At 33.7% G+C, this 22,752-nt stretch overlaps 1 protein-coding gene across 6 annotated transcripts in view; it reads left to right on the top strand.

The window, feature by feature from the left end:
• The window catches only part of Dmd (dystrophin), a 2,130,457-nt gene that overhangs the window by 1,294,286 nt on the left and 813,419 nt on the right, over window positions 1-22,752 (top strand). For all 6 annotated transcript variants that reach the window (XM_033760401.1, XM_033760400.1, XM_033760399.1 and 3 more), the window contains exon 45: window positions 16,469-16,644. In XM_033760401.1, coding sequence (XP_033616292.1) covers window positions 16,469-16,644 — 176 coding nt within the window. The remainder of the gene's footprint in view (window positions 1-16,468; window positions 16,645-22,752) is intronic.

Below are 22,752 nucleotides of genomic sequence, written 5' to 3'. Positions count from 1 at the left end.
TCTCTCTCTCTCTCTCTCTCTCTCTCTCTCTCTCTCTCGCTCTCTCTCTCATTTAGCTTCAACCCACCAGCCCTTCTTTTATTTTTTATTTTGAGTCAAGTTCTCACTAATTTGCCCAGGCTGGACTCAAACTCATGATCCTGCACTGATTGGGATTACATGTATTCTCCATCAAGCCCAGCCTATCTGCCTGAGTTAAGGGTTGTAGAATTTTAAATTTCTATTCATGGTTCTGTTCTGAGTTTTTAATTTCTCTTTTATAAATCTTTTTGAAATAAATTATAAAAACATCACAACGTTGATTTTTCACATTATTTCTAGTTATTTTAATGATCTCCAAAATAGAATGACTTTAAACTACTTGGCAAATGAAGGTTTTATGGGTTTTATGGCATATAATGTGCTTTGTTGACCTGTCATTACGGGATGAGCTATTACTGCTGGAACACATTGAGACAAATCATCCCACATTACTCATGGCCAGGGTAGATATCACACTGTTGTATCAAAGTTTCAGATGAATCTCATTCAACCTTGTAGGTTCATAGAAAAAAAAAGAATATTGTGCTTATATTTATTTCTGAACATTGACCAAAAATATTTTTTGTAATTTGCAAGTCTAAAAATCTGTCCATATGTACAATACCTGATCCATCTACATAACCAGAGTGAGGTAAATATAACAATGAAGCTTCCCTAACTGCCTCTGATACGGTGCAGCAGCAAGTGCGTCTGAAAGAAATTAGGGCCTTGTTTTGCTTTGTTTTCTCCATCATGTCAGTACAGAACTTTTCGATAAAAATAAATTACTTTTGAACATGTTTATTTGGACAACAGGAAAAGCAAAAATTCATTTGACTGATAGTAGACAGAATTTTCATTAAGTTTAACAACAAAAATACCACAATGGTATCATTCACCTTCTTGTTTCAAATGGGGTATAGTTAGGCGAAATGAACTCCATAAAGTCCACTATGCATACTTTAACCATTAAATACATTATCAAGAATCATGTCAGCATGACATTCTAATATAGCAACTTCACAAAAACATATAACCTAGTCTAGGGATGTATATAGTCCTCTTGAAATTAGGTTGAGATACTGTAGAGTTTTAATGCTCATTCTTTTCAACCGCATTATTTTATCTTGATCAGTTTGACCCAATCAGAATTTCTATATGAGAAATTTCTAATGTCATTCCTGGCTTTAATAAAAGATCATACTTAGATGAATAAATAGATATAGATACATATGTGGTCATTGATGAATCTGGAATATATTGTCGATGTCTCATATTAATCCTTTTCCTCATTTTCTTATAATTTTATTTTCACATTGAGGGTATGATATTTCTTTAAATGTAAATACTATTCAGCCATAAAAAAGGCTAAACTTGAGACATTTCTAGGTAAAGGGGTGCACCTTGAGAACATACTCTAAAGTTAAATAAATCAGACACACGTGTATATATCACATTGTCTCCCGGATGTGAGAAAGTGAAAGTGAAAATCAGGAACAAAAGAATAATAATTACTGTGAAATAGGAAAAATTACTTCATAATTATACAGAATGTAACATACTTTGTCAATACGTAAAATGTTTTCTGCAAAAAATATTATTAGGAAATGATCTTAGAGGTATATTAGCAAATGGAAATATATTTTAAGATCATGATACATAGTGCATTGTTAGGAAAAATTGTTTTTTCATAGAACAGCTTTTACATTTTCTTTATTTAATATCTACTTGTAATACTTTAAAAATTCTTTTAAAAAATATGGACAGCAAAGTGAGCCTTATTTTTTAGTCTTTACTCAATACAACATCTAAAGTTTTATTTAAAGGAACAAATAGAGTTTTAGATTTTATTGATTTATACACTTTTTCAATTCACAAAGGATTTGAGGCAGTATATAACAACATTTCAAACTATAAAACAAAACAATAATAGAAAAAATGGAACCAGGGAAGATAAAGACTAAAGTTTTCATATTACAACTAAATATAAGGAAATAAAGTAAATTTGAAAAATAAATGATGTTAAGTAGTAGTTTTGAGGGAATACCTCTAAGTCATGACAAGGTTTATTACTCGTTTTATCCAAATGTCAAAACAAAATTATTTCCCTAAAATAATGCTTACAATAATAATTCTAAATTGTCCTCATTTGAAAATTTGTCTTTTTTTAAATAAAGGGCAGCATGTTCAGATGGTGTCAAGTAAACTATATAAAACTTTTAATAACCTTTAACAAAAGACCTTTCTCCCTAGGTATTTTCATGGTAGACATTGGTTTATTCAAAATTAATATGCAGAAAAATGTCATTAAAGATATCTGTGGACTGATGATATTAGACTATGTTGATAATGTGACTTGAAAAGTGATAGAATGTCATTTATGATTTTAGAAATGCTTTACCCACCACATATAGATATATCTGTACTGAACTTTAGCAATATCTACTTATGCAAATGTAGCAGTGATTTATATTTATAGCTGTTGCTACCATTGTAGATAAACTGAATTTAAAAATACTACATTTGAATGATTAAAATGCAGTACTGGAAAAGACTATTTTATCTATCTCTCACTCTTGAGCAAAAAGTCCAGATCAAAATATATTATTCGAGTAAACATATTACTTTTCTTTCCAAATAAATATAGCATTGTTTTTCTCTGATTATGAAAATATACCTCTTAATAATAAAAATTATGTTTAAAATTATTGAACAAAACAGGAAATAAAAATATACAGTAATATCATGTCAGAGAATGTGCCTATAACATTTTTTCTGGACATTCATCTTGTCTAGTTCCAATATCTTTCTTTTCAAAAATCTTCCTCTTATAAAGATTCCCCAATTTCTCTGGGAAGTTAATGCTTCTTGTTCTCATATTTTGTAAAGCAAATAAATTGTTGCCATAAAATGGTTCACATACCAGATCATCATCATTATCTCTCACCACTCTTAACTAGGGGACTAACTAGTTCTAGTAGCGCTCAACTGCTTTTTCAAGAGCACAGTGAGACACTTATACAGGTATTTCATTGGAGGAACTGAGGACAATTTTATTAGATGAAAATATAAGTTATTTTAAGTTGTTCAGATATGTGAAATCCAATTTTCATACTACAAAAGGGATTAAACCGAAAACAGAGGCGCACATGTCCACCCTAAGAACAAGTTGTCAAACAAACACAATTTAGCTGCCTCCACACTGCCTTTGTTAACAATCATTTGTTTGCTCCTTGTTCAGTCATCCTGACATGCTCTTTAGCAGGAAAAGATGGAAAGCAATTGCAGCGACTTCTTCTTGTTTTTGAAAATTGGGGTGACATTTGCCTATCTCCATTGTTAGCATCGTTCCTCAAAGGCCACTGACAGCAGGCTAGGACTGTATTGTGCAAGTTCTTTTATTTCCCTGAAACATAATTGGTCTGGGGCCTGGAATTTTAGCTCATTTAGGGCAGTAAGGTGCTCTTTAAAATTCCTTCACCTATGTTGGGCTTGTACGGTTGTGCCCTTCCTAGTCTGATAAGAATTCTCCTTGATAGAGCAGACAAGGAAAAGGAGCTGAACAGTTCTGCTTCCTGTGTCATCTCTTATCCCTAACCTTCCCCTTTCTGCCCTAATCCGTGAACCTTCGTCTTTCTAGCTCTTGTTTCTCTGAATGGAAGTTAAAAGGCCCTGGATGTCATCTTTAACAGTATCCCAAACCTCAGTTCATTCTGGGCTTGGCTTTTCCACTTAGTTTATGTACTTCTATGCTGTTCCTTTGGAATCTGTCCTCCCTCCTGCATCCCTCAAGTTATTTCATGTTCTCAGGTGTTTTAGAATCTGAGCACATTGGAGGGTCCCCTGTATAGTGGCAAGCATCTCATTAGCCTGGTTTTGTGTTCACTACTGACATTTGCCATCACATTACCAACAGCTGACTCTTTCAGACTTCTGCAGATTCTTGAGTTTTCTCTTTCAGATTTTAAAATTGTAGGATCACTGTCTTCTTATTTTCTAATTTATGAAACAACCCCCATAAGTACATGTTCCTGAAAGATAGGTGTCACTTTATTGTCTTATAGATTGTCCAAACTGATCACCGTGTCTGGGGATAAATGGGCAAAGGGCAGAATATCATTCCTGCTGGTTCACTAAGCCTGTCCTCATATAACCTGATTAGGTTCCTGCACCCTTTTTAATTCTGGCTGCAAAATACTTGAAGTTGGCAATCAGCCTGTGTCTCAGTTACTTTTCTCCTTGCATAAAAAGAATCTCTATGTTATATGTGAAGAGAAAGAACTTAAATTCACTGGATGTCTCCACTCCGCGCATAACTAATGTAGTGTGTAGGTGAAGAAAGTTAAGTACTTGCAAGTGATATTGTTTTTATTTTTAGTCAAATAAAAATTTATATGGGATGAAACAGATTTATTTGGGGCGAAGTGAAGTGTTTCTTTGTTTTTCGGTACTGAGACGTGAATCCAGGATATTCACACTGAGCTGTAATCCCAGCCCTTTTTGATTATTTATTTGAGAGAGGGTCTCACCAAACTCCCACAGTTAGACTTGAACCTGCAGTCCTCCTTCCTCAGCTTTGCAGGGTGCTCAGATTATCGGCATCTACCACCATGCCTAGCAAAAAGGTTGTTCTTATATAAGATTTGAACCTGTTACATTTAGTTCTTGATTCCAATCTGTCGTCATATTTTTGTGTAATGCTCATTCTGCCATCTAACGTTTTTTCAGTGCTTTTTTAGTTGGTACGACTGTAGTGGCTGCAAAAGGGCATATAGGAAGGTTATCCACAGAGCAAGCAAATTCATAGCTATTAAAGCGCTGAAGCTGTTCATTTTTTTCAGGTGGCTCCACTTATAAAATTGGCACCTCAGCCAAAAAATAAAACAATTGCATCACCTGAGAAAGTTTCCACATGTCCCATTCTGGCTAATCTCCAAACTCTTATCGGCCCCTACTTACCGGATTTCTATCACCATTATTTGTGTCTTGTCTTGAATTCATGTGAGTGGAATCATACAATATGTACTATTTTGTCCAGAATACTGTGTTTGAGATTCAACCATGTTGTAAATGCATTAGTGATTCATTCCTTTATATTGTTACTTAATATTTCATTGTATAAACACGGCACCATTTATTTATTCTCCTCCTGATAGGCTACTATTAATGAACACTCCATGAATATGTGGATAGAATAATTTTGTGAGAGTATGTTTGTTTGTTTTGAATAAATACCTAGAAGTGAAATAACCGAGTCTGATATTTCACTTTATAAGATACTGCCAAACACTTTTTTAAAGTTTCTGCTATTTTAAAGTGCCATTGATAATTATTGACAACATTTGATTTTGTCAGTCACTTCAATTTTTGCCAATTCACAGGATATGAAGTAGTATCTTGTTGTGGTTTGAATTTTCATTGTTCAGATAACTAACAGCTTGAAGCATCTTTTCACATATCCGTTGGTCATTCATAGACATTAGGTCCATTCACGACTGTTATTTCTTTCTTCCTGGGTGAAAATGATATGGTTTGAGGTCATTGGAAGATCGGTAATGACAGAAATATTTTACTATTTTTTTATTTTAGTTTTACTTTCTCAGAACTACCTATTGAAATTCAGTGTTGCTGCTTAAGAAACAATGAATGGGCTTTGGAAAAGCACTGCTTTTATCCCTATCAGTAATACGAAGTGCTGATTATTTGAATATTCTGCTAACAATAGTCTTTTCAGAACGATCAACCCTAAATTTTGGGTTAGAAGCTTACTAGGTATTTAAAACTACAGAAATAGAATTTAATCATGATTTTTATCACGTGCTATGATCCTAGAGATGCCTTCAACATGCGCAAAAATCTTGTCATTTTACAGCACACCAGTAAGAGAGTGCCTTCATTCATGGAGTCATTTGGTTTAGCATTTTTAAATGGTCAGCACTGTAGAAAACTTAAAGAGGACAATGTCCCTGCACTGGAAAAACTCTTAAACTTTCAATCAAAATAATGAAGTTATCTCTGAAAATCACCATAGGGACTATCCAAATGCAGTAGGATTTTATGGAACATCTAGAGAACTTTTAGTGAGAATTTTTCATGAGAGATATCTGGGGTGGTGCATCTTTATTTATTCATTCAACAAATGTGTTTTGAAACATTTATATAGGAAGCAATTTCCTAGGCATTAGAGTGAGGAAAACTGTTATTGGTTTCTGCTCTCCTGAAACTCCTTGTTGAGTGGGTTGGAATGAAAGGATTCCAAAAGTAGAAATGAGCATATGTGTAATGAAAGAGAGAAGTGTCAAAGGTCTGAGGGATGACCCAGGGTACCTATATTTCAGTTGAGTTTTCCAGTTGTGCTGAACCATGGATGAAAAATTGGGAAGTTATTTTTATAAGCATAGAAGTTTCCTTCCAGGGATGCAATGGGGTTCTGAATGTCATCTAAATATTTGGTCTTTATTAGGAAGGCACTGACTATTTAGTAAGAATTTTTAGCAGGAAATGCACCAGCAGAACTGTACTTCTGGAGGATTAATCTGGAAAGATTGGGTAGGATGTTATGCAATGAAAGTATCTGAGGGAAAACAATTAGGAAAATGTATTTGTAACATAGCTGAAGTGTAATGAGAGATTGGAGGGGAAAAATAATGATGAAATCAACTGGCAAGAACTGTTACAATTAAGATCAGTAAGATAGAACTTGGACTGGGAAAAAGACAGAGAGGTAAAAACATAAATGATCTGGTAATTTTCAGCCTGTTAAGTGGGAGAATACAGACGTCATTCAAATAGAAATCGGTTGCAGAGGTGATTTTACATTGGTTTCGCGTTGCATTCTTTGAGGTTTTAGTCCAATGGAAATGTCTTGAGTGGAAGCTTGCAAGGAAGCATTGCTAGGCTAACAATAAAAATAGAAAACATTCACATGCAATAATTGTATAGGGCCGGGGGATTAGCTCAGCGGTTCGGTGGCCTGCCTTCAAGTGCAAGGACCCTAGTTCAATCCCCGGTACCACAAAAATAATAATAATAATTGTATCTGTTTCTCTACCCAATTTGCACTGATAAAGAAGTCAAACTTGTTATAGTTAATTTTCACCTATTTTTATAATTATCCCTAACCTTTTCGAAAGTCTCTTGAATAATGGTGGAAGTCCTGTGGCTGTTTTATTCTTAAATTTCTCTCTTTTGTATATATTCCATGAAATACAGATTGTTGGTAGTATTCAAATATGTTGATAACAAGGAGCAATTTAGTTTTTGTGTATGATGTTTTTGGTGTGCAGAGGACATGCCCAGTCAACAAGAGATGCACATTTTTCTTCGTCAGCTCTTTTCATCTTATTCCACGAAGGAGAGAAGCATTACCATAAAAGTGATAATGAGTTGGGAAATAAGAAATCTAACCTCAGAAATCAAGGCTTGAAGAGAAAAGAGTAGCTTATGTTTAATACCCGTTTAACTTGGTGGAGGGAAATATGAGGCTTAGTGATGCCCAATATGTGCTTAGATGTGGAATGTTAGTTGATGTCTTGGGGCTTCTGTAATCTAAGCTAACTGCTTAAAGTCAATTAATTGATGTTAGACACAGAGATCTGTTTTTATCCCTCTTCATCTTATTTCTGGGCCTTTCCATTCTCAAGAGCCTGAGAAACTAAACCTTTCCTTGATAACTTGTTTGTGGTAAGAGATAAGACTTTGATAAAACTCAATTATTCTTTAATGACTGTTTTCTATACTTGGGTATTGCATATATTCAAAAAGTTTACTTTTGAAACTTTTCCCACATGATACACTGATCAAACAGACTGTAGTATCTTGCCCAGTATTGCTCAATTTCTCAAATATTTCTTAAGCAATTATGAAACTAAATAGCACTCAACACTGTGCCTGGTAACATGAGGATTGGGAAAACACCATCCTCAAGGCACTTATAATTAGTACACTCTGTCTGTTCCTTTCCTTACCATCTCCCCAAATCTAGATGCACGCACACACATAAATAGCCACAATTATATACAGGATCATACAATTAGTTGATGCATCTTATTTTCAAGGAAATTTTTACAGTTGTATTATAAAATAGCATTGTATATAGTTTCTTTCTTGCTGTGCTCTCTCATATTAAATTCATAGTGTTGGCAAAAATAGAAATTTATTTATCATTGTAAAGCATCATTTACAGAGTATTTACACTAAATATGTGTTGGAGTGAATCACATAGGAGAGAATGCTTAATTGCGCTGAACAATTTGCCTTCATTAAACAGTCATTTAGAGATTGTACCATAGCAAAAATATGTGAAATTCCTATGAAAATAGAAAAGGAGTTCATGAACAAGTTTAATTCCTGATCTCTTCAAGAGTAACACCATTATAAGTGGAAATTACCTTTGACCACTGATTTTTACTAATGGAGGGGTATGATATTCTGTATTTTTCTGAATTTGTAGGCAATCATACTGCCTTTCAACTCTCTACATTATACCCCATGATGATAATAACTGATCTTTCTGTCTGCAAATGGAAATGAAAAATAGTAGATGTAACAAGGGTCAATAAGGATAAAATTATTTCTTTTGCTTCCTCATCTAATAGTCATGTAAATATTCAAGGAATTCCAAAATATCTTTGGACTCTGATCGCTACATCTGTATTTGCCCCAAATCGTTTAAGTGACAATGGTAGATCCAACCACACTCAGAGCCAAGCACAACTAACAAATCTTAGATTTTGTTCTGCCCACAACATGCCCAGGTATATTTTCAGTTCTGATATTTTCTCTGAGCTCCAGACCAACATCTCTAACTGATATATTTATTTCATTGCTGTCCTCAATGCCTAACGAAGTTTTATCGATTTATCTCCCAAATGTCACTTGTATTAATCCACTTCTCTCCTTTCCAACCATTGCCCTTGTCAATTAAAGCTCGTAACTTCCCTTCCCTTAGCTGCTTAACTTCTAGTCCAGAGCTCTTCTCCAATCTATTCCTCCGCCTGCAGCCCATGATGACCAGTGCCTGGCCAATACGAGACACACAACAACTAGTAGATCACAGTGTGAAAATATTTGTTGGGTGTGATGAATCACAATAGGAAAACAGCTTTTTAGAACCAATGAATTAGACATTTTAATTATTTTAGTCTAGAATCAATTGCATAATCACAATGTCTTGCTTTTAGAAAACAATTTTGAGCTGGGGATTTAGCTCAGTGCTTCTGCTGACTGCCTCACAAGCACAAGTACCCGAGTTCGATCCCTAGTACCAAAAAAAAAAAATCCAGAAAACAATTTTGTTATTATTTCTATACGCACATACATACACATCATATCATGTTCTGTCCACCAAATGGGCTTTAGAACAAATCCTTGTGTGGCTCCTGATTTATAAGACCTCTGGAAAGAAGGGGGATGGGGAGTATTTAAATGACCTGTGTTTCTTTCAAATACTCTGTCATAAATGCCAGTGTTTTTGGGTTTTATGCAATATGTTCCATGATGGAATAACTCACACATATCCAAAACTATGCTAGCAATTATGGAGAAATATTGTACACTCCAAATCATCTGCTTTATAGCCAAGATCACTTAATGAAAAAGCAAGCATAGCCATGGATGAGAGGTGCTATTTTATCAGAGAAAAGCCAGGTTGTTTTTTTAAACAAATCTAAGTAAATGGAGGAAAAGAAAATTCTTAAATGGTTTTATGTATTTTCCCTGAACTTCATGTGAATGTTTTAGAAGCCAAGGAGCATTGCATGAATCTGAGAAGCTAGAGAACCCTAACAGTGACTTTATCAAAAGAAACCCTATTCACTTTACATTAAAGAGTTACGTACTTTAGAGCAACAGTTTTGAGTAAAGCAATTCAATTGCCTTTGGAGAGTGATGAATGTACACGTATTCCACTGTGAGGCATTCAAATTATAAACAAAGTTCTAATTCTAAAACATGAGTGAGGCCAGATTTAATGTGAGGATCCCAGTTTCAGATCTATAAAGATAGAAATTTTATTTTTTGATAACCCTCTACATTGAGCCTCACCTTGTAATTGATGAATATAGGAGGATTTTCTTTTTTATATTGTTTTGGGGGTTTGCCCAGGGCATCATTTCTTGAAAAAGAAAAAAAAACGTAGTAGCTTTAAATTATGTAGTACTTAGAGCCTGTTATGATTAATTCACTTGGTATCCACATTAATAATAACACTGATGATGAACATATACATCAGTGATGTTTATGTGATAAACATATCCAAAGGAAATATCATTGTAATCTGATATTAGGTAAATGTCTCATTAAAATAAATCACTCCTGTACCTAATTTTCCTTTAGTTCATTGGCAGGATGTTTCCTTTCAAAAAGGTGAAATTCTCATTATTCTTTTATGACAGTCATTATCAGGATCAGATAAGGAATTAAACCAATGAGCATATGTACTATTATACCTCACAGTAAAAGCAGGGTATTAGATGAAATCTAATAAGGCCACCTCTTGATTCCAGCTCCTATGACAAAAGTAACAGAAGCATTGATATAATCGCAGCATTTTTATGAATGGGACCACATAAGCATCAACTAAAGTGAAAATAAAATGAGAATGTAAGAAAGAAGAGGTTAAACGGGTACTTTTAATTCTGAATATTAATTTGCAAAGACCACTCCTCTTTGATTTGTTTTCCAAATTACTAGTAAAAGATCTGTACACCCAATGCTAGAAGTTGAATCTGTAGCACAGTTCAAATTTGGAGATATATTTTATGGCCAAGAGGAAACACTCAGATTACTTAATCTTCATTTGTAAAGACCAATATGTACATCAATGATGCTAAATTAAATAAAAGTGTTTTATGAAAACCTATTCAGCATAAAGGAACTTACCTCCCCTTGGAGTTCCTGGGAATTAAAGCTAAATTTCCCAAAAGAGGAAACTTTTAAAATGACTACAAGGCTAAGCAATGAGTTTATCCCTCAAAAGGTAGCAGGTCAGTCAAACTAGTAGAAAGACGTTTGTTTTTCCTGAGAGTTGAAGCTAAATTTCAAGGTGGAGAATAGTAAGAGAACTAACTACAAAGGCAGAGGCCAGAGATATTCCCTGGTTCCTGGGATGTTTGAGCTTGATCTTAGAATGAATAGGCAGACCTTATTCTTACTTTCCTCTTTCTGAGCCCTCCGAGCCTTCCTTGGTCCTTACTTCCTACAACTCTCATTTGTTGATCAAAACTTGTCATTTTCGAAAAACAAAAATTTAAAAAAAAAAACCTTCATGCAAAACTTGTCATTTTCACAAAAATATGTACAATTTCTACACGCTAATCAAAAATGTTTTTTAAATGTTTAAGGAGATGGAAAAGTTAATCACTCCGAATTGATAATTACACACTATATGTATGCAGTTAAAAGTACCCATAATGTGTACAATTAAAATTAATAATTATAGATTATTTTGTATCTAAAAGCAGTTGCCATACCATTAAGCCACTTTTTATCTTTTCCTCATCCATCCTGTTCTTTTATGCTATTTTTTTATCCTTGCTTCTCCCTTCCTCTTTGTAACTCACAGATTTCCCGAAAGTTACCTAGCCTTCTGCCTTTCTCACTGTCTTCATCAGGAGAATCGCATAGCCCTCAGATGGATTAAGTTGAATGTGTCCTATTGCTATCCCTGCTTGATGCTTTGAGTATTTGCCCCTTTGTGTTGCTTCTTTATAAAAATTCATCATTTGATAAAAGCTGAAATTTACTTTCTGAAGTATATTAAAATATGTGAAGACAGAGGTGACTACAAAGTCTAAGAATTCACAGGAGAGACAAGCTTGTTTACTTTATCTTTGAGACAAGTACCAGAAACTGCTTTTCAAATTCTTCCATTCTGCAGACTAGCAAAAAAGAAGGAAATAATTTTAATAAGAACAGAAAAAGAAGATAGAGCAGAATATTTTTATGAAGCCACAGTGTAAAATTTTACGAGTTCCACAACTCTCTGCAAGTTCAGTTTACCATGTATTTTTAGTTGATCCATCAGTGATTAATCTGTCTTAAAATAATTTATTAGTAAAATTATAAGAAAACCTCGGGACTGGATTCTTGACACATTTACTTGTTCAATAAAGGTTTGTTTTTCTTTTTTATATTTCCTTCCATCTTTATCTCTCTCCCCTAAATCATGGTTTTTTTCCTCTTATTTTCCTATTTTTCTTCCTCATTGGTGAATTTTTTTTTAACCAATTCTTTAACTCTTATACAGCTCACTCAGTTTGACATTGTGTCCCATTTCTCATTACTGTTTCTTAACTCATTCCTTTCCTTCATCTGTCACATTTTATTTTTCATGTATTGTGTTTTCATATATTTTGGGAAAGTTTTACAAATATCTTTTTTAAAAATGTATGCAATATTTTCATATAAAAGATAGTAATTTCTTTTTCTTGTATTCTTTCCTCTCTAAAAATATGTTTCTTCTTTGCATCAATCTCCTCTTCCCTCCCCTCAATTTGAATAGACTTGAAAGACTTAGGCACTGAAATGTTATTTTCTATAAATTAGGGGCACATCTTGATTTGAAAAGCATAAAAGAATTTAGGAATAACTCAGCCATTCAAAATCATACCCCTTCTGCGCTCCTTTTCCCTCTGTGCATCTCTAGCCTACCCTTTCTTTCCTGGGATATCTATTTTTGCACACCTTCCTTTCCTTCCCCCTAGGATTCTGATTCAGTGGGAATAGGGTAGTTCTGGGCTTTTGTATTTTTGAAAAGCTCCCTTGAGGAGTCTGATATGCAGTCCTTATTAAGAAGAAATGCTTTAATATTGGAAACAAAACACAAAAAGCTTTTTCACCATAATGAATAATCCAATAGATTTAATTATGATTTTCTGTCTAAAACTAAGACTAGATGTTAATTTCCAGAGATAGATAAGGATGCTTATGACAACAGTATATTAATATGATATCAAAGCTTAGAAATATCATTGGTAATGAATAATTTACTACTTAAAATATTTAGAAGCTATAGAATTCAAATTAATTTGTTTTTTGCTGTGTGAAGTTGATTAAAATTTTACATTTAATTTTGTAAATCAAATGTTATCTTTTTTCTTGCTCAGAGGCTAACCATAAAACAGCGTATGCAAATTTTTCCTATTTTGATCCATTATTTGGCTTTTTTATACACTTTACCACTGAATATTTTCTCAGAATAGACCATACGCTGTAAATATTTTTCCAGGTTATACAATCTTCTGATACAAATGCAATAGACTATTTAATGAACTCTGTCCTGACATAATGTTTAAAAATCTAAAGACCCTGATTTGGGATTCTATATAAATGAGATTTAAATCTAACAATCTAAAGTTATTAATTCACTCTTAGCTATTCATTTCTATCTCTTATCTGTGAAACAGAAATAATAAAACCCTTGTTGGTTCTATAGTGGGTTTGTAAAAGGCACCATAGCCATCAGCCATGAAGTAAAAGGGCTAAGATCATAAACACAAAGCAAAGAGGCTGAGATAAAAATTCAGAAGCAGATTTAGTTTCTAGCAATAAGAACTTCCTGATTATTTAGTAAAGACTCAAAAGCACATATCTACTCCATTACCTTACTACTCAAAGTGTTGTTCCTGGACCAAGAACACCACTGATCCCTTGGAGCATGCTAGGAATACAAGATTTAAGATTCTCTTTTGACCTATTGAATCACTGTAACAAGATCTCCAGGACATCCTGTACACATTAAAGTTTGAAGAGCATCTTTCTGATATGTGTCCCATACATGTTTAAAACTATAAGTTAAGAGTTATAATACTACTGACAATACAAATATGAGCTCTGATCTCTCCCTTCTAGCTTCTTCCATGACTTCTCTGTTTTAGGCAAAGTTTTTTCCATTTCAGAAGTCGCTCCTACTTGCATGATTCAACTTTTCCCAAGCTTTGTAGATTCTTTTTTAATAGTTCATATTACCTCTAGCTTTTCCTTTCTGATACATTGTCAGAATCCTAGGTTTAGTTCCTGTACCTGTGTCCCAGACTCCTATCCTAGCCTGTTTTGTCTGTTTCCCTGCCTCAGCTGTTTTCCTGTCCTCTGTGTCAGAATTTATTCAAAAAGATCACTCTAGACTTGCCATTACCGTATTTAAAGGCTTAGTTGTTTTCTGTTGACTTCCAATGAATTTCAAACTCCTTAATCAAAAGCAAGCCCTTTCTGCCCGGGCCACGATATATACCTATAGCTGTAATTCTTCCTAAAGTTATGCTTTCATCCAATGACATAGAATCCATTTGGATATTCCTGATCAGATTGTGGAGATTGCACACCACAGGACTCGACTTCTGCCATCCTGATGCCTCCCTAAACCTTCAGGTCTCTAAGTTCTACACATTCTTTAAATTCTAAACTCCCCTGGAGGACTTTTGTGTTTGTCCTTCGACTAAGATCATCCTTCTTCAGATCTACCATTCACTGAGTTCCTTGCCTTCTCTATCTTATTACATATAACAAATCATCTTTCACTCCTGTCTAATTTCAACTAGATTATATATTGCCAGAAAGCTAGAAAATTGTATATAGTTTTTGAATCTCTAGGAGGCCCAATGATAAATGTTAATGCTAATGATATCATAATGATGATATTTTCCTTCCTCCCTTCCTTCTTTCCTTCCTTCCTTCCTTCCTTCCTTCCTTCCTTCCTTCCTTCCTTCCTGCCATCCTTCCTTTTCTCTCTCCCTTTATCCCTTCTTTTATTCCTCCATTCATTCTTTTCTCTTGTTTCCTATTTCCTTTACTCACATATTTGCGCATTCGATGAACCGTTACTTATTGAAACTTCTCATGGCCCAGACACAATATTGTACTAAGCAACAGGACAAAACTGTGTCCTGCCCTCAAGGAATTTATGGCTTAATAACATTATAGACACAGTGTGTTATGACTGATAACCCTGTTACTAAAGATTGACTGTTACACGTAACGATGATCTTAGCAGGAGGTAAAGAGTGAGATGTAAGCAGTGGGGTAAAATCCAAGAACTTGTTATTTGCAAGAAAATGACACGTTTACTAGAGCACAGCTCATGGGCTAAGACCAGAACCCAGAGCCTTGCTTATGTTAAGCAAGTGGTCTAACACTGAGATGTATCTCCAACCGCACTTATGGAGGCTTTTAATTAATAAAAATATGCTGACAACAATTCTATTTTTTTTTAAAAAGTCACATGAATGTAGTAAAAAATATCAAGAAGTTTTTGTGGAATGAATGTGAGTGATTTGACTCAGTCTCAAAAAGATATGCATTTATTGATTTATTTGGTAAACATTTTCTGGAGTCTTGTATTAACTTGGTATTGGATCGAGGAGTAGGGGAGTATAAGAATATTTGTCAATTGAATCATATGTATTGAAATGCTATTTCACATATTATCATTATTTTGTTAATACCATAAGGATTTGGGAGTCATTTAGATTTACATACAATGGTATCTCAAGTTCTTAAGGGTTATTTCAGTTTCTAAATTTTAGATTTAGTAATGTTATTTTAATTTCCTTAAAGTACTACATTATCTTTTTAAAGGTAAATAGAGATTGGAATTTTTTTATTTAATGATAAAGCATTTTCATTTTCATCCACACTTGGTTGAAATGGTCTCTTTTTAATGAAATAATTTTCTGACACTTTATTCTTAAAATTTCATTCAAGATAAAACAGAAGATATTTAAGCTTGATAACATCAAAGACTCATAAAAATGTTCTGGTGGCTATAGATTATTTTAAAATTTATTACTTGCCTTAGAGGGTTCTTGGTGGGCTGCCCTGAAAGCAGTTGATTCTCAGCTTTGTGTGGCTTCATAATGCAAAATACATTGATACAAACAGAATTTGAAATAAATCTCCTTTTATATAGTATTCAATTTTATTTAATAACCTCTGGAGTTTTTAAAAAATATTATTGCTAAACTGTATATTATTTTTCACCTCTCATATCAACAACCACAGAGAAATCTAAATATAGTTCTTTGCTCATGTTTAAATTTTATAGCACTTCATGGGCTATTAAACATGGAACATCCTTGTGGGGACAAGAAATCGAATTGGCTCTTGAAAAGCTTTCTAACTAATTGATTTGTAGGATATTATACCATCTTCTAGCCACCAAGCTTACAAAAATAAAAATTGGAGCTGAAATGAGAGGACGCTTTTTTGCTGACATCTAAGGTGTCTTTCTGTCTTGTATCCTTTGGATATGGCATGTAAATTTCATGCGGCAACTTTCACCTGAAGCTTGTATAGTTTTTCTCTCCCGGTATAAGTGTATGTGGTAGCTCATTGTTTAATCTTTACTCAAATAAAGGATACGGGCCTTTTTCTTTTTTTTTTTTTTTTGTATGTGCTGCACAAGTGAGCACAAGGTACTTCATTTTTGTTCCGTGGTTTTGGTATTTTGCAGGAACTCCAGGATGGCATTGGCCAGCGACACACTGTTGTCAGGACACTGAATGCAACTGGGGAAGAAATAATTCAACAGTCCTCAAAAACAGATGCCAGCATTCTGCAGGAAAAACTGGGAAGCTTGAATCTCCGGTGGCAGGAGGTCTGCAAACAGCTGGCAGAGAGGAAAAAGAGGTAAGGTGACATGTCAAATAGGAATACCAACATTTTAGAGAGCTATTTAAACTTCCTTTTGAAAGAAGAATTCAGAAGAGAAGATTATAAGCAGGGTGAGTTGAGTGGGAGAAATATTAAGAAGCCCATCAAGTTCATCAAGAGCACAAAAGAAATATTTCTTTTTATCTGATACTGAAATATATACTTGTTGCTACTTAGTGCTTTTTAGCTATTTTCAACTTTGGGGTTTGTTTTAAAAATCACACAAGATTATTAATTGTGAGTGTCTTCAGTGTATTCCAAATTTAACAAGCTACATCTCAATTATTTTCTGAAAGACGAGGAAAGGACTTATGAATGACAGTATCATAGAGAAGACAGATCTTTGGTTAGATTTTTTAACATCTGTGAATATGAGTTTTATGCTAAAAAAAACATGGTAGTAATATTTACTTCTAGTTCCATTACATTTGCTAGTACTTTCTTAAAGTGGTACTTAGGGGAAAAAATAGTGAAATCAAAAGGAGAAACAAAAAACAAAAGGGTTACTGTTGAATTCAATTATCGTTTAACCTTAGAATATATTGGCAGCACGGAAAGCCAAATGCAAGCTGCTGCCGTTGGAAAGCATAGATATTTTATAAATGGGACGGTGTATTATGCTTCCAGTTGATGCTAATGTTTCTTGTTTCATAAGGGAGGACTTGGCCTTTATTGACCAAATGAGACTATTGTTGTGAACAATGAAAACTCAGTTCTGTTGCCAAACCCTTGTATCCTAACTATCATCTACATAATAGGTGGGTTTTAATAGTCAGGACCGAATACCTCAGTGATGAACATCTGTGGTTAGAATGTAATAGAAAGAAAGCTTTAGAATTATGTCCATTGTCTTTTTGCACTTCCTTTCCCGATGTTGCTTAATTCAGAAAGTAAATGCAATTCATAGTTTTATACAAAACAGACATGAGAGTTGATGTACACATACACATGCAAATCTTGCTAAAATTAAAGATTAGCAGCTTCCTCCAAATACATGTTTATTGCACCTTGGTTAGAAGATATTCTTGATTATATAGAGATAAAATAAAGGCCCAAACTTTGCAGCTAAATTACTTTCTTGAACAGTCAAGCACTTTTTTTTTTCTTTTGGTACTAGGGATCGAACTCAGGACCTTGCACTTGCAAGGCAGGTGGCGGAACCCCTGAGCTAAATCCCCAGGCCCAAGCACTTTTTTTCACATTGAAATATTTCTATTAGTCACACAAGTATTCCATTATTTAAATAAATAAAATATTATTGCTATAAACAGGTTTAAACTTGCATAACATTTCTAAAGCAAGTTCAATCTAATTTAAAATTAAATGGTAGAAAATGAAAGGATTAAAACAGATTGAATAAAATTAAAGATAATTATTTCTTTTTTTTCCTCTCCTTGAGTTTATTGGCACATTTTAGGTATATGTACAGTTACATTCATCATTGGGATCTTGTACCTCTACATGACAGGTCTTGGTTCTCATTTTTTCCCCTTATCCCTGTCCTCCCTTCACCCCCTCCTTACCTCCCCAATATTTCTTGAATGTATAAAGTTTATTATTGATTGAAATATTCCATTTCTTTAATATGGACAAATATTACTTCTCATTTTAAAATATTTTAGTATATAGTATTTGAATAGAGTATATTACTACTCCCTCTGATAACGTTTTTCAATTAAGTTTATTTGTACATGTAGGAATACAAAACGATCACACTCATCACAGGAATTTGAACTTGTACATGATATATCATGATCCTTGTTTTTTTTTCCATTCTCCTCCTCTCCCTTTAGCCTCTCTTACCCTCCTTATTTACAAAATCTTGGATTCCACTTTTCATTGTTTTCTCATTTTTTGCTTTTGATTGCTTTCCTTTTCCCCTCCCCTGCTAGTCTTCCCATTTGAATAGTTTCTTCCTATTTAACAATATATATTATTGTTATTTACTTGAATTTTTAAAATCTTGTTATATGACATTGACTTCTAAATGTAAATTATAATTTGTAAATAAATATGGCACAATATGCCTGTTTCACAAAGTAAGCTGGAAAATTTTATATCCCTTCTTGTTTTATAAGAAAGTAGTATATGCTGACTCTGCTATGAAGTATTATCCAAATTGTAGGTTAATTACAGTTGGGGATTTGGCTATAATTGGATAGAAAACATTCTCTTTTAATATTTTGACCTACATTAAATATTGCACTTTTGTGTTTTAAAAGGTCAAGATCAGCTTCCTTGAGGGTTTGTTGTTTTTAAACTCAGCTTTTAAAATTGTCTACCTTTTGCTACATTTTAAAAATAAATGCTAGTGTATTTAAATTTCCACTGAATCAGGTTTATGGTATACTTTGTAGGATTTTGAGATCGTTTAAGTTTTGTGAAATTTAAAACTGTGATAAACTATAAGTGGTTCCAGTTCTCCCAATATGCTCAAAGCTCTTTCCAAGTTTCCAATAGCATATCAAGTCCAAAGAAATAATATAATATTTCATAAAAGATATGTAGGCCTAACAATTGTAAGAGGGCTGTAATCACAAAACTATCATTAATCAGTGGCAACACAAGTAGAAGTTAGAAGAGAATAGAAGTTATTTATTGCACAGGTGAAAAATAAGACATTCAACTTAAGCATAGTATTCTTCATTTGTAATGGTCTTTAAATGCAGCTGTTAAAAATGTTCAACATTTCACAGTTCAAAGGTACTCATGAAAGAAAGTGTATAATTTAAGCAAAAAGTCTGTGAAAACTAGTTGAACCATACACCTACATAATTTTAACCTTCCTTTTTGAAAATGCAATATGTCAGTGTATCAGTACAGTAACATGAAAATTCTCAGAAATTTTCAAATAGCGGTGGACGTCTATTAACATTAGTCTGTGATGGAAACAAATGAACTGCAAAATACTCAATTAGCTGTGCAAATTAAGATGGAAAACTTACCGTTGCTTCATTTATGTACCATAGGAATTAGATAACATCTATAGGTTTAAGCGTGATACTAATGACTTTAATGGTTTCTTAGCCACCAAAATGATCTCTGTAAACAGGATGCAAATGAAAGACTATCAGCTATAAAAGGAAGTTATAGGATAAAAAAGCAGCCCTATTATGCAAAGAATTTTTAGTGTGGTTCCGTGAATAGAATTGAAGGGGTGCCATGATCTTGAACGGGGAATAATTTACTTCTTTGTGTTCACTAACCTCAAATTGAAATTGAGCATTCTTTCCATTTTGAATTTAAAGCAAGGATACATTCATATTAACAATATCTGTGAAATCAAATATATTCATATCTCATTAGAGTTCTTACAGATACCTCAAAATATGATTATGCTTATTTTTATTATTAGTTTAGTTATACAAATTTATGGAGTATAATGTGATAATATGAAGTCTATGCATGCACCATATAATGATCAAAGTAGGGTAATTAACACTTCCATCTTACACTATTTTTAAATTTTTGATGAACGCATCATTAAACATATTTTTGAGGTACATGGATGTTTCAATAGTTGTGTACAATATGTGCTGATCAAATCTATTTAATTAACAGTTCTATCTCTTTATCAATACTTTGTCTTTGGAGCTTTTGAGTTCATTTCTTCTAGTTACTCACACAATATAGAACAGAATATTGTGAACTACAATCACCCTTCTGTCCTATAGAATACTAGAAGTTACTATTTCTATTAAACTCTATATAATTCATATGTTCAGTAGACATTAGATATGCCTGTAAGATCCTAGTACTTAATGTGTTAAGTACATGTATTACTATATCACAGTTTGATTTTGTTATTGTTTTAGTATTCGGTTTCCTTTTTATGTAATGTAAATTATGAACTTAGAAACATTACTCTGAGGAGTCCTCAGTTTTACCAAATTGTCACAGGGATCCATAATATTAAAAACAATCTTAACTGTTTCTAGACAGCTTTGTGTTTATTTGCCCAAGTTCGTATCCTATTTATTGTAATTTGAGTCATTTCAAAGCACAGTTACATTTTCATAAGCTCCTTTTCTTCTGGAATTCCAGGAAAAGATGTATTAGTCAAAAGACTACAGGGAGTTACACCTTCAAGCAATAGATTGCCAACAACATAAGAAAGAGGACTGTAGTTAAAATAAAGTTGGTGAATACAAGATTGAATGGGAAAGCGAAGCAAGGTGAAGGGAGATGGAATCCCCAAATTGAAAAATCTCTGCCTCGTAGATCTTACTGATCAAAACTTATCTGAAGAAATTATGTTTCCTTTTCATTTTAGGCAAACGAAATATTGATTCCCCTATTTCACAAATAAGACAATGATTCTAACATGGATTAAGAAGCAGGGCTCAGTGGTGCACATGTGTAATTGCTGCGGCTGGAGAGTCTGAAGCACAAGGATCAGCAGCCAGCCTGAGCAACATAGCCAGACCCTGATACAGAGCTGACAGATAGATAGGTTGATGATAGATAGATACATAGATAGATACTTAGATAGATGGATAGATAGGCAAGCAGGCAGGCAGATGGGCAGATAGACAGATGGGAGGGCTGGCAGACAGGCAGACAGGCTGGAGGTATAGCTCTATGATAGAGTACTTGTCTAGTGTTATGCACAACATCCTGAGTTCTATTCTCTGTACATCAAAAAAGTAACGTGTTAAGGATAATGTTTTTAATCTAAACGTTACTTGAGTAAAAATATTTCCTGAATTTATTGTTTACCCGACTTTTTAAAGTAAAACTTTTCAGGCATTTAGAGGAGTTGAAAAAAATTGCAAAATAAATATCAATATACCCATCTCTCTTCCTTCTAACTTCTGAGTCAAGGCTTGTTAACATTTTGCCATATATGCCTTTTTTTCTCTCTCCCCCATTTGCCTTTGGCTCTTCCCTGCCTAAATCTAATATAAAGTGTAACACACACGCAAACACATCTTTTTTACTTCTGTAAGTAATTTATAAACACCATTGTAACTCACCCCTAAATTTTTCAGCACACATCACATTGGAATATAGGCTTGCCAAAAATGACTAATGCCTGGTTATCATACCGAAACCAATTGAAAATAATACCATATTATATTTAATATCTAGTACATATTCAAATTTTTCCAACACATCAAAAATCTTTATATTTCAGGAGGAGACGCTACCAATATCTCATATTGGTTCATACATTGTATTTTGTTATTTTACTTATGTCTTCTGTTTAGGCTTACTCAGCTCTTTCACCTCTTTCTTTGACCTTCGAATAATTCCAGGTCAGTAGTGTCAAATAATAGCCCACCTTCTAAAATGGATTTGTCTGATTTCTGTTTTCCCCTCCTAGTGTCATTTCACTTGGTCTCTCTTCTCTGATTTTCTGATATATTGGGTACAGGCAAGACTTGAAAAGGCACAAATCAAATATTTTTGGCAAGAATACGAGATGCTGTGTACATCAAGTCACATCTCGAGGAGTTGCATTATATGAGGTAGTCCCATTCTGCAAAGATGCTGCTAAGTTTAATTGCTCTGTTAAGGTGGTCACCATCAGATCTTACATCGTCAAGTTATATTTTTATTTGAAATTGATAAGTCATCTAATGGCGTTAAGTATCCATTTTAGATCTTTCCCTAAGTCACTTAATATTACTTTAAGGCTTGCAAAAATATGGTGTTCCTACTTTTAACATGATCCTACATTTACCAGCAGACTTTCTTCTCTTTAAAAAAAAAAAAGCTTTGTTTTCTCTATATATATTGATGTCAGTATGGACTTATAGTTTCTTATTTATTCATTGTTCCAGTGAATTAAGGTTATTACCCCTGGCTAGTGGGAGCTCCTTCAAGCTTATTGCTCAGTTTTCCCAAGTTCACCTTGGATTTTCCTTGTTGTAGTTTTGAAATTATCCATCTTTCCTCAGACCTTGGGTTTTGTTTAGGGGGAAACCAAGTTATTCACAGAAGCCCCTTTTTAAAGGAATGTTGGCACCCTTCTGGAAAGCAATCCCAGGAAAAAGATGTTTTCATATAAGATTTGCAAGGATGCTTGACAAATCTCTTTCAGTACATATAGAAGCTCAAAGTAAAGCTAGGCATATTTAT

The sequence above is a fragment of the Fukomys damarensis genome, unplaced genomic scaffold (assembly GCF_012274545.1).
Source record: "Fukomys damarensis isolate Sample0158 unplaced genomic scaffold, DMR_v1.0_HiC HiC_scaffold_39, whole genome shotgun sequence".
Taxonomy (NCBI): Eukaryota; Metazoa; Chordata; class Mammalia; order Rodentia; family Bathyergidae; genus Fukomys; species Fukomys damarensis.
Note: the sequence above shows the minus strand (reverse complement) of the source record. Positions and strands in the feature narration are given on the sequence as shown.